Source organism: Vicugna pacos, chromosome 2 (assembly GCF_048564905.1).
Source record: "Vicugna pacos chromosome 2, VicPac4, whole genome shotgun sequence".
Lineage (NCBI taxonomy): Eukaryota > Metazoa > Chordata > Mammalia > Artiodactyla > Camelidae > Vicugna > Vicugna pacos.
In genome coordinates this window covers 86,632,679-86,646,451 of record NC_132988.1, presented here as the reverse complement: position 1 = coordinate 86,646,451, position 13,773 = coordinate 86,632,679, and the positions used below count along the sequence as shown (strand labels likewise).

General features: G+C 34.2%; 1 protein-coding gene across 8 annotated transcripts in view; it reads right to left on the bottom strand.

Moving 5' to 3' along the window:
• The window catches only part of FRYL (FRY like transcription coactivator), a 226,746-nt gene that overhangs the window by 65,091 nt on the left and 147,882 nt on the right, over positions 1-13,773 (bottom strand). For all 8 annotated transcript variants that reach the window (XM_072944315.1, XM_072944291.1, XM_072944305.1 and 5 more), the window contains 8 exons: positions 12,223-12,491; positions 9,762-9,957; positions 9,005-9,129; positions 7,404-7,461; positions 5,084-5,175; positions 3,026-3,198; positions 1,314-1,474; positions 658-768 (listed from right to left, as the gene is read on the bottom strand). In XM_072944315.1, the coding sequence (XP_072800416.1) occupies positions 658-768; positions 1,314-1,474; positions 3,026-3,198; positions 5,084-5,175; positions 7,404-7,461; positions 9,005-9,129; positions 9,762-9,957; positions 12,223-12,491 (1,185 nt within the window). The remainder of the gene's footprint in view (positions 1-657; positions 769-1,313; positions 1,475-3,025; positions 3,199-5,083; positions 5,176-7,403; positions 7,462-9,004; positions 9,130-9,761; positions 9,958-12,222; positions 12,492-13,773) is intronic.

Here is a 13,773-nt window from a genome sequence, read left to right as displayed (position 1 = left end):
ATTATACTTGGTCTCCTGCTTTTTATGTAAGACTCTGAGTGGCACAATTCTCTCCTCCAGTGGAGCCCCGGAGGTGGCTGATGAATATGAATAGTGATTAAGTGCTTTCAGAAAAGTGAGTTATTAACCTCTCCAGTTATTTTTATCAAGCCTTATTCTTGTTTTTGATAACCCAATAGAAAAATTATTTTGAGGGGGAAAAATGTGGGGGGAAAATGTAAGCCTTATTTTAAATTATATAGTGTATGTGTGCAGTATGAGGGTAAGGTGGGCAAGAAGTAGGGAGTGTAAGAAAGAACGATTAATTGGAGAGTGGCCACAAAAATTAAATTAAACATAGCAAATAACATATTTCTTCCATGGAGCTCATTGTATTCTACATCAATAATTTTTTATAGACATAGAACCCTATCTGTGGGAGATACACCCACTACTATATTAATCCCATAATATAAAAGAGAAATTAAAATTATTCAAATGAGTACTACATAAGAATTAGAAATTTATTAGACTATAGTAACCAATTTAATTTGATACATTTTGCATATAATTCTAACCTATCTTATTTTAAGAAGACATTTTCAGTGGGCCATATAATAACACCAAAAGATGCAGTGACGATTTATTATATAATTTTAAGGGAATTGCCATAATTACCTTTTTGTCCAGAGAGTCCAAAATGTTATTCAACCATTTGTACAAATAGCCATCTGATGAAAGTCCTACATTATCTGCAACAGGGCCACAACATAGTACAGCAGACATAGCCTTCAAACAATAATATTAGAATTACATTTAAAACATTTAAGAGGTTAAATGTTGGTTGCTTAATGAGAAGTAGCAGAATATTTCACTCATGATTATGTAGCCACAAAAATCTTTAATTTTTTTCTTTATAAAGAAAAGCATAATAGTAATTTTTGAAACTAAGAAATTTACTATGAGTAGTAAGTAAATATCATGATACCAAATCAGATATGGAGTTTGAACAGTACTGAAGAGAAGGGGGAGAAAAAGATCAAGAGAAAGTATTTAAGTAAGAAAGAAACAGGTATTTCTTTGAGGCAATCCTCAATTCTTTATGAGAATGGCTTCCAATTATGGTAGATTCTGAAACTTTTTTTGCATTGTATTTATGTACTTAAATGAACTTACAGTATAAGTGTTTGAATACAGCAGGCAAATATATATATTCTAATACTCTCAGGTAGTCTGAAGAAATCCTATCCTTTTTATAACACCAGGCACCGAGAGACAAAAAAAAATTTTACTCTTAACGTAAGAAAAAAGAAATAAGATTTCTAAGTAAATACCTTCAGTGCACAGTACTGGTGTCTGTTAATTTGCATATTTCTGTCACTGTATCTGTCCAAGGGCGTAAACATGATGCTAAAAGGACCCGCCCAGTGACTGAACAACATAAACAGACTGTGACGAAGGCTCTGCTGAGGAAAAATACTCCTCCTCTGGTGCACTGTAAACACAAAACAGGTGGAAAAAATTATTTCCATTTCTTTTTTAACATGCATGTCAACTCATTTTTGTTGAATGTGATATTGTAAAATAGGAAGCAGAAGTTTTCATTTTGACCTACGCCATAAACAGAAATTATTTACATATATGTAAATCACAGAAACAAAGTTGCAGTCTATGTCAAGTTGCAATCTACGTCATCATGTTGTACAGTATTACATGAGATGCAGCATTATGTGAAACACGGCATCTTGACAAGCAGATTTCATGGCAGTCACGTTGCCTGGAGGCTGGCACAGAGCGGGAGTCAGGACCCTGCTTCTCCCTGGGCTGTTGCTGACTACATGGCAACCTTGGCCAAAACATTATCACAAACACACCCTGGATTTTGGTGTGGTAAGGGAGAGCTTTGGACTATATAAATTGTTTTCAGCTATAAAAGGATTGTAACACGGAATCCTGATATACATAACTCACAACAGGGGAGTTGACCTATTTGCAGTGAAGTGTGAGGCCAGGGGTCCAAACCCATTTTGCTGCCTTTTGCTAGTGGTTTAGATGATTTCTAAGGATTCTTTCCACTTTAAAAAAATCTACTCTGCAAGTTCTCTGCATCAATCCTTTTTGAAGAAACTCAACAGTATCATAATGAGCCAAAGTAGAAACTGTAGACAATTATATCTTTACATCAGTAAGCTTCAGATCAGAAAATTTAGAGGAAAAAGCACTCTTTTCCACTACATAGCACCATTTATCCCTAAAGTTCAAAACAGGGTTCCTGCACTTGAAATTAAAGTGCCTAAGAGGTGCTTACAGGACCCTTCTATAAAATACAACCCATGCTCTTACCTTGAAAAGTCAACTATTTGCATATACTTTTTTTCACTGGCATATAATTTTTAAGGTAACAAAATAACGTTAATTCTTTCCCAGAAAGAAAAAGAAATATTTGTATTTACACTGTATATCAAAGGCTATAACCACATTTTTACACTTGTACCTCCTCCAAAAATAAATGAATAAATAAATAAGCCTAATTATCAAAAAAATTTTAAAAATGCAAATTGCAAATGTTAATCTTCTTACTGCCTAAACCAGTTCCTGGCATATAGTATGTGCACAATAATAGGCATATACCTGTTAGAGGAATCAATGAGTCACACTGTATCCTTATTACACTCTACATCTATGCCTACACCTTTCTCCTATTATTTAAAAATATCTTGTTAATTCTACTCTCAATTACAACTTGGAACATTATGTTCATTGTCCAGTCTGTCTGGAACAAATCTGTCCAAAACACTTATCCTACTGATTTCTTCAAATTTTTGTTAGTCTTGGTTATCACTGAAAATCTATATTGGGTTGCTTTTTAATTTTTGTCATCGACACTAACTCAAAGGTAAAACAAACTTGCCATCCATGTTATGCTGACATATTTTTGAGATGTTCACAAGGTGCTTGTCCACTTAGATTACAAAACCTCAGAAGGAGAAAAAAATACAATGGCCCCTTAATATTCATTAGCAATTTGAGGAACTGAAAATCATACCTGGAACATTCTGGATGATATTCGCCACTAAGGCACTAAAATGGCATCGTATATCCTTCAGTGTGTCAGAGTCTTTTTCATTTTCTGCTTCTAGGAGTTGTCTAGTTAAATCTACATATTCCAATAAAGTGTTGTTGAGGAAATGTGTTTCACTATCAAGGCCACCACTTGCACTAAAAGTATTGGAGAAAATAAACAGTAAAGAAAATTATAATTTATGTCCAAATAAATTCCTAATAATATAAATCAGGATACTATATATTAAACTTTGCAGAGTCATGGTAAGCAATTCAAAGCATTTTAGTAATTTGGTTAAGTTTTCCTTGTTATATTTGAAAAGGACCTCTAAAATGTATCATTTTAAAAGTAAAAAATTTTTAAACAGCTGTGAATAGTTTTTTAATAAATATACTAAAACATGAAAGTAAGAGGATTCACAATGGTACTGCAGTATATTAAAAATATCAGTCTACAACAATAAAAATATGTTGAATGAATTCATGATGAAATTTTTCCCTTCATTCCTTAAAAAAATGTTTTTAAACTCTCAGTATGACTTCTTAGTGGCTGGGAAACCAACTTGGTAGACTGTTACCTGGCCCAGAATAAAACGGTCATTCATGTAACAAAAGATTCACTGAGTATCTACTATGCATCAGGCCCCTAGGATTGACTGGGTGAACAAAAAAAGATCTCTGCTTTCTTGCCATTGAGAATTCAACTTTTTTTCCTTAATTAAGAAAATTAAAAGTCCATAATATTAATAATTTTACATTGATTTCTCTTTTAAAAAAAAAAGAAAGAAAGAAAAGAAATCCAAAAACAAAACATGCAACTGTGTTCAAAACCATTACTGCTCAAAAGTGAGTACAGCTTTTGTGGTTCAATTTTAAATATGCCAACATCTTGCAGTTCTCCAAAACAACACCATTCAAAGATTCCTCATTCACTCACATTACATTAAAAGCAATCAAAAAAAGAAAAAAAAATGAGATTCAGATGTGTATCAGCTTAATTTTTTTTTTGCATTAAGCTCAGCAAGTGTTAAAGTCACTTTGGCTATCTTTCACTGTTTTATTTTTGTGGAGGACAAAAAAAAAGCTATGTTTCTTTTTTCTTTATTTTCATTTGCTTTTCATTTACTGTAAAAGGAAAGTAAATCAATGGTTTAAATTCTGTTTGATTAACTTGTGTTTTGCAAGCACTTGTCAAAAGCATTTGATGTTAAATATGAAAGGTGTAAGGCACACTAAGAAATAAATGATTAGAACAAATGGTAAAGTAACAATACTACACCTGTTTTATTATTAATTTTTTTTCCCCTCAGGATCTCTTTTCTGTTACCTCTTTGGAAGTCCAATGCGCTATCCATTGCGCAATAGACCGTTACCTCTTTTGGAAATGGTCAGATTCTTTTTTTTTTTTTCCCTCTCTTTCTTCAATGGTCAGGCAACACCTTTACCCACCTAAGGAAATAGTTATTTCTCAACACAAATCTGATAGAATTTTCCCTGAGAGGCTGGTCTCAGTGTCAAGATGCCTTTACTTTACCAATAACTTCAGATTTTACATTTATATTTGTGAAGAGTGGAAACAGGAATTATGGCTTTGGATTTCATATTTTTTCCCAGCATGATAGATTAACAGTTTATTGAAATAAATTTATAAACTTTATGAAGTTTAGCCTTTAAACATATGATTTTTACAACTCCAGAAGAAATAGATCTTAAGAACAGAGTAAGAGACAGTCAAATCAGTAACCAAAAAAAAAAAAGCTACTATCTACTTGCTTAGATTACTAGATCCCAATAAATATCAAAATCATAGAAACATTATACCCCATTTTTGTTGAAGCAGTCTGTACCAGGGGCAGATCTTCAACACATTTTCAGCCATGGGTTAATGGACCAGAGCATCTTTGGGAAATGTTTACAGTGGTGCAGAGTTTTTTGTTGTTGTTGCAAAGGTGCTTTTCTGTTTTTATATATTTCAAAAGACAAAAAATATTATGTTCCCTAATCATTCTAAGGTTTTAAAAAGTCAAAATCCAATACTGACCTGTGACTAATGACGCCAGCATCTGCCAGCAGTTCAAATATTCGTACCAGCTGCACTCGTAAAATATCTCGACGCCTGCGCCGTTTCATGTTCTGTTCCAAAGACAGTAGAGATAGTAATTAAAAACCCTTCAGGGAAGTTGACAGAGAACTTGCTGTGTAACTTGGAAAGAATAATGTGAATATCTTAGACTTTGGGGCTCATTATTTCGCTTGCACAATGTAGATTTCGAGCAGTCTGGTGGCTACTGCATCAGAAGGTATGTGTAGAGAGTTTGAAAGTAACAAGCCAAATAAAATCACATGATATTTTACGCAGTGACAACCCTTATGAGGGGAGAAAATAAAATTCTACAGGTACTTTACAGGTACTTTTAGGTCAGATTTGCTAATCTGACAACCTTAGAGGAACTGAAGCAGTTAGTGAACTATTCCCTTCGGGTGATAAAGAATCCCTAAGATCCTCCCAGTAATATGTCAGGGAAAATACTGCAGATTTTGCTCATGCCATAGTTTCTCACCTAACAATTAATTCTGACACACAAAAATACAAATGAAAACAAATTTCTTTGATCATTATGGTATGAATAAATATTTCTGTCTTACTAGGGCCCAAGTATTAACACCTAGAATAATAGCTGTAACATTTCAACTCGATTCTGCTTCTAGCAGGAACTCATATACTGGTGAGGCACAAATCTACCACTTTCTTCTATGTCTCATTATTTCATTTATGACATAATTTTCACAGTAACAGAGCAATTAAAAATTAATCTCTCACTTCCATGTCCACAATCCAGTTTTCTGCCTTCCAAAAGCAGGCCAATTTGTGGACAACCAATTCATTAAATTCATGGCTTCTTTTAGCTCATGAAGTTTACTGCAATTCATATTGAATGAAATGGTTTCCTAACAGTCTTTCAGGACTTCTGCAAAGTTTTAGTAAACCTGTTTTCATTTTGTCTCCATAGAATTATTGTGAATCTAATGCTCTCAGAATATACTGTATGTATCTATTCACTTGCTATGATGACTTTTTTCCCTGAAATTCCTAAGTATAAATACTGCTACTTAATTTTATTTGCAACTCCACTTCACTCTAATAAATCATTTTGCACTGTAACTAACACGATCATTCTGAAATCTAATCAATTACAAAATGGAGATATTATTACTACCCCACAGGGCTGAATTAGAAAAAAGGAGTGAAGAATTAGAGAGGCTGTTTTAAGGTCTCTAAAAAGAGTAGCTGTTGTCATCTCCCCCTCCTGCTAAAATTCCTCAGCAGGTCTCCAACGTTCATAGCAGTGATTCTCATTCAATGCTTCCATCAGACTCATCTAAGGTGCTTAAAAAATAGATTTCTGGGCTCTGCTCCAGGGATTCTCACTCAATAGGCCCAGGAATCTGTGATTTTTATTTAACAAGCTCTCCAGGTAATTCTCAGATTCCACTGCCATACAGGGACCACTGGTCTGCTGGGTAATGCTGGAACCAGCTGCCTTTCATGATACAGTTCCTTTCCTGCTTTCCAGCCTAACATTCAATCAGTTTCCTCATAACATAATCACAAAGAAAAGTTTGCAATGTCCAAATTTTTAAATGAAGTTTGCAAATGCTGTTCCTCTGCCTGGAATGTCTTTCCCTTGTTTGTCCCCTGGGGAACGTGCTTCAAAAATTCACCCCACATGTCAGTGCTTCACCTATAAAGCCTCCTCTTACCCCACAGGCCGACTCAGAAACTTTCTTCTCCGTAGCTCACACAGTCCTTTACCTAGGACTTTATTTGAGTGCGTGATCCATTGTTATAATTCTGGACCTGTCTTTTCTGAAAGTTGCTCAGAACCTGATATGTAGATTTGGAGATCTAGATCTGAGGCTGGCAAAATACAGCCCTTAGGCCAGATCTGGCCCATGGCTCCCTGAAACTGTAAATAAGAGTTTTGTTGGAATGTAGCCACACCCCCTTGTTTAGCTGTCTATGCAGCAAAACTGAGTAGTTGCAACAGAGACAGGATGGTCTGCAATGCTGGAAATACTATCTGATTACTGACAGAGAAGGTTAGCTGACCCCATCTGGGCTCTGACCTTCCTCACTGCAGATATAGCAATTTAACATCTGTATTACAGAATGAGTTTCTGTGAGACCTCTTGTGGGGGGAAAAGAGGTCTACATATTTTAAAACTGCTGAAAACTGCACTAGACTTATTTACTATTTACCTCTGGATGTCTAACTTTTTGTTATACTATATAGAATATAAAAGCCAATTTTAAGTGTTTGCCAAATAAATATTTAATGATAGAAAACTACACAGCTTACCTCTGGCCTTCTTTCAAGTGCTTCTTTAATTATGGGATGTAATTCCTCTATTAGTTCCCTAGAAGAAACATTATATACACTCTTTTAATGAATAGCTAAACAGATATAATCTGACACATGGAAATATATAAATATTAACATGATGTAAACTGACAAGTGTTAACCTTAATCCTACTTTTTAAACACAATTTGTATCACTTTGTTTTGGTTGTGAAATGACACATGCACTCTGTAGAACATTTGAAAGCCAGAAAAAATGGTGTAGGCCACTTATTTTAATTTGTAGAGATAAATACTATCAAGATTTCTGATCGATCATTTTGCAGCCTACATACATTTTACATAGTTGAAACCCTAACATATATAAGATAGCATCCTTTTTTTTTTAACACTAGCATAATCACTTTCACATGCCATTAATTAATTCATAATACTCTAGTATTGGGCTGGACATGACAATTTTCCTAACAATTTTTAGTTATTATTGATTCATTAAATTTTAATTTTTTTATTATAAATACTACCCAGTGAATATCTTTGTACATTAATCTTTGACCTCATTTCTGACTATCCCTTTAGGATTAATTTTTATAAATGAAATTAATGGTCAAAGGATATGAACTTCATGAAAATAATCTTTTTTTTTTTTGCTTTTATTCTGATTTTAAATTCAAATGTACTCATTGTAGAAGATGGGAAAATACAAGAAAAAAGAAGAAAATAAAATCTATCCACAACTTCATCATTTATAGAGACTACTGCAGACAGTTAAAGTATCTACCTCAGAATTGTTTCCATTTATGGGGATTTGTTTTTTAAGAAATTGAGATCACTTTTATATCTCATTTTTTTCTCTCAGCACACTAGGGTATTTATTTGTCATAAAATAATCTTCCAAAACTTCCTTTATAATGAATGCTATTCCATACCTACACATATACTACAACTTAATAAGCTGTTCTCTGTTGTACACAGTATCTTGGAGACAAAACATCAAACATCATCTCGTATCAATAGAGGACAGCCTCAAAAGAATAAATTCAAGGTCCAGCAAACAGTAACAAAGCAGATTCTCAAGCAAAAGTGAAGAATTTGCTTTATGACTATCAAAAACATCAAGAATGATACAAAATATGTACATAAGTAATTCTTTTAAGAATAGGCATTCTCTTGAACAAGAAGGAGAAGAAAACTATAGTTTTAAGCAATAGATCAAGATAATAAATTAATAAAGTCACTATGTAAATAAATCAGGTAAGAAAATTAAAGCTTTACATGGCATTTCATATTTTCTAGAACATATTTATATATAATATATATTTGATTTTCATAATCATTATTTGAAGAAAATAAGGTAAATCTTATTTACTCAATCAAAATGAGAACATAAAGGCTCAAATAAATTAAACGACTTGTTAAATGTTACATGACTAGTTAACCAGTAAAAGTCAGGATTGACATGCAACTATCCTGATAATAAATACTCAATTACCCCTCCCTCAAAAAACAAACAAACAAAAACAAATAGTCTACCTCAGTTTCTCTCCAAGTAAACACATTTACTATTTTAGTGCCTAGAGAACACATGTAAAGGTAATTACCTAAAAGCTCCTGGGTTGGTCCTGCCAAGACCTAGAACAAGGGATTCTGTGATTTCCATGCTCTCAGAGCGCATCATTGGAACTATGTGCTTAAACAAGGATGAAGGGGATGGGATGCCAATAATCTGGAAAAAAAATACTGTATTTATAGCAGCCACTAATGATAGTACCTCCAACTAAATAATCTGACATTTCAACAATATTTGGTCAAGAATAATGGACAGATGACATTTTAGAATGAATGGAGCTTCAAAATTCACCCAATGGCTCACTGCAAGTTTGTTAACAGAAATGGGATCTGGGGGTCTCTTTATTTCTTACTGATACTCACCATCATATACTAGGCAGACTCTCTCCAACAGCCCATTTCTTTTGATCCCACAAAAATGAGTAAAAAAATTTGCTTCTAAAACAGTCATCAGTGTTAAAGTTAGACACGTAGGTGTTAAGCTTTGTCAGTTTCCTTCAACCACCTGATGACACTGGGTGTCGTGCCATGAAGAATATATGACTGATCTTATCAAGTTATTTGTACCACTACATAATTTAGGGAAATTCTAGAAGAAAAACTTCATATATTTTTGATTATAACTAAGAATCCCTAAAAATAGCAATGGGATTTCTTGAACTATTTTTAGTATTGGTCTGAGTAACTAATACACTTTTCAGTCAAACTACTTTATTGTCCTGAAGAAGAAATTTTAAACAGTACTTTCATGCTGCCCTTCAGATTCAGTGGCAGGTCTGGAAAACTTACTTTAGAATCGATGCTGTAGCCACTGTCGGGGGTGGACGCCAGCGTCTCGGGAGGAGAGCACCTCACAGAACCTGCAGATGTTGAGGATGCCGTGGATGTGGCTGCACTGCAGCAGAGAAGCAGGTAGTTCCTCCACAGGCCCACGTATGAGTCACTGCTTGTGGTGGTACTTACTTTCTTAGCATTGATGGGGCTACTAAACAAAGAAGAAGAAAACCAGGTAAACAATACAACATGTTTTGAAAAGTTTTTTTTTAACTAACGCTAAATTTCTATCAATTTAGAAGAGATGGCTAGCATAAAGTATTTATTACTACTGCTAAATCTTTGTGGAATAAGATATAACAAATAAAATATTACAGTGAAAATTGTAATATATTACAGGGTCATTTTAACATTATTACTTCTGGGACCACAGTTAATATTTTATCAGGCCATATTTTATAACATATTATAAACACTCAGTGTAGGAAAAAAAAGTGAAGACAAAATGAAAATCACCTTTCATCCTACACCAAAATAAGCACTGTATATTCTTCTACACATCTTCAATTGAAATACATGTATATAAAGGCATGAATATAGGTCTTTTAACTTACAAAAATAAAATATGGTTTATTTTGTACCTGCTTTTTATACTTAATATATATTTTAAACATCTTCCATGTAAATTACATACTCCATGACATCATTTTGATGACTGTATGCTATATCATAAAGATTATCATGATTTACACAGTCTAACTTTCACTGTTGGATATTTTAGTTAATTAAAAATTTCCCCTAGTACACACAACACTATACATTTGAATATGTGCTTAATTATAATAAAAGTTTGATTATTTTCTTGGGTAAATTTCTGAAAATGGAATTGCAGAGTCAAAAAAAATCTACAATTTTAAGGCTTCTGTCAAATTTCTGTCTTGAAAGATTAGACCAATAAAATATTTTGGAACAATTCCACAAATCTTTCCAAACACCAAAATTCTACTGGGATCAAGGAATGAGAGCAAAACAAAAATAGGAAGAAGACTAAATTACAGTCTTTGCCTTCAATAGATTTATAACATATTAGGATTAATAATATATCACTTCATTAATCCATCAACAGTTTCTTAGTATATTCAAAACTACTGTGACAGCAGTAAAAAACAAAAACAAAAAAACCTGTAAAAGAAAAAATCACTGCCATCCTATGTGCTGGGGGAGATATACAGTACAGAAATAAAACAATGTTAGATGGTACTAAGTTTGATGAAGAAAAATAGAGCACAGAAGGGATACATGGAATGATAGTAGGAGAGGGGCCTATAATTTTAAATATGGTAATTAAGGGAGACTAAATAAGTTCATAAACGTTATGCAAGGTGGCAAGTGTCAATCATCACTTAAATAAATAGCATCCGATACACAAAACCTGAGATTCCACGTAGCTTTATAATTAACATATATATAAACAGCAAAAACAAAAATAAATTATATATATATATTCAAATCCAAAAGAAGGAATTCTGGGTTGGAGATATAAAAGAAGGCTTTAAAAATAAGGTGGAATTTGTGATGTGTCAGATATGGGAATGCAGAGGACAGAGAAAACAAAAGGTATTCTAGGTTCATGTGAACAAAATCTCATGGAAGGGACACTGCAGACCACATTTAGTGAACTTTGAGATATGCATTTTGGTCCCAACCCAGAGTACACGGATAGCATTGATAGAAAGTAAGGGAAAAAGTACAGACTGGAGGAGCCAGGTTTGTGGAGCCTCTAATGAGAGCCCAAGGTGTTATGTTTATCCAGGTGTTGGGTTTATACGGGCAAGTTAGATGTTAAGAGGGCTCATTCCATGTAATCTGATCAGTGGCATGTTGGATAAGGTGAAATCAGCAACTCAAACCCAGGTTCACAAACTCTCTTCTAAAATTAAGAGCCAGACAAAACTGTAGTTTATAAAGCCTTGGTCAACTCTCCATCACATCATCAGTGACTCTACCTCTTTACCTTTATCCTCAGAACCACAGTTCAATGCCATTATCACTCATCCCGATCAGCAGATGGCCTTCCTTTCAACATTGTCAGGCAAAGTAAGGTCAGTGAGCTTGGTTACCCTTTACTTCTCACCCTTTATCTACAAACTAATCTATGTCCACATCAGTGTTTATTATCAGACCCTTTCCTCATTAATTCTTTCATTCAATACAGATTCATCAGACACAAACCACATACTGAGCAGTGCGTTATTAAGTAAATTAACAATTACAATTTGGTGAGACCACATTATACAAAAAGAATGAAAGGATTATAAGTCTATATCCTTTACAACTTTCGCCCCCCTCCTTAACACACCAGTACCATATGGCTTGTTATTTCTGGGATTTCCAATTTGCAGGACTTTTCAAATGCATATATTATGAAGGCTGACAGTCTATACATTTTAAGATGTACACTAGGAAAATAACTTACTTTATATCAACTTGTGGGGATAGCAACTGAAGTCTTGTGTATGCAAACATCCAAGCATAGCTCACAGCAGTAGGGCAGTGTTTTGGAAGGTTTTCTTGCTTTAGAAAACTGGAGAGACTTATAATCCATGGGTCTTGGCCTTGTGTCACATGTGCAAATATCCATATGTGTGATGGACTGATCACATCAAACTGGTGGCTAATGGGAGAAGAGTTCCATTCTGCTAATGTCTGTAAGTCTATCGAGCTAGGGCAATACAGCAAAGTAGTCTATGCAGGGGAAAAAAAAAAAGAAAAACTGATTATTGCACATTTCAACAACTTTCAAAGTTTTGCCACATGAATTGCTTTAAACTATGAGTGGCCTACTGGTAGTTTCCAGGGGGTGACATGAGGTCCAGGGTGCATTTAAGGGAGGAGAGAATTCTGGAAATTGCATATCAGGTTTTCTGGGCACATGTGTACACGCAATTTTTGGCAGAGAGAGTCTATGGTTTTTATCAGTCTCAAAAAGATCTATAAGCCAAAAAGGTTAAGAACAACTCCTTATGTAATTCATACACGACTGTGCAACTTTCAGGGGTGCACTAAAGCTGCTAGAGATTTCAAAAGCGAACCGTTAACTTTCGTGCTGACGTGCCCTCTACATGGGCAAGTGGAACAGACTGGAGAATGGGCTCCTCTCCAGAGGTACCTATTCTCAGGTATTTGCTCAATCATATTCCAGGCTCCTATACTGAAGAGACAAAGACTTACCTTCAGAGCAAATTATTTATGCTTCAAACAACAACAACAACAAAACAACAACAAAAAATGGAGTCAAACTGAACAGAGGCCCAGTTCACTCGCTCATTCCACAGATATTTATAAAACACCCATGATGAGCCAGGCACTGCTTTAGACACCAGAAGAGAGTCGTCCATTTCTCTCTTATTGGCTAATTCATGGTTAATAATCAAACAGAATTTTTTAAATTGCACAGATTTATAACCACCTCTTAGATTTATAAGATTTTATTACTCTCTCTCTTGGGTACACATAACTTGTGAGTTGTAAGAGCCAAGTGTCACATGGAAAGCACAGAAATCTCTTCTCCAGCTATTCCAAAATAGGAAGACAGCAATTTCAAGTAGTAAAATTTGATAGTTATTCTTCGTCAGTTGTGAAATCTTCGTATATGACCTTTCTTCCCCCAAACCAAACTAAGAAAGTTTGCGTAAACTTTCCTAGTAATATATGTGCTGACAAAGTGTTCTTCTTCATTTTAATGACTCAGGCATAAACAAAGCGAATACATACACTTATTGAAGATGCAAGTGCAATGTTTTGCTTTGAATTTCAAGGAAAGCATTTTTTCCATGTTTTCCTTTTTACCAGCGTATGTAGGTCAAAAATATTACATGCCATAATAAATAGCAAACAGTGGTCAATGGCAATACCAGATTTAAGAGAAACTTCTTCAATTGGAAAGATCAGAATTTTAGAGAGAATATATTTTTATTTCTGTGGGGAAGAGTACTAACCATAGCATAGAATGGTTATGTATGCCACT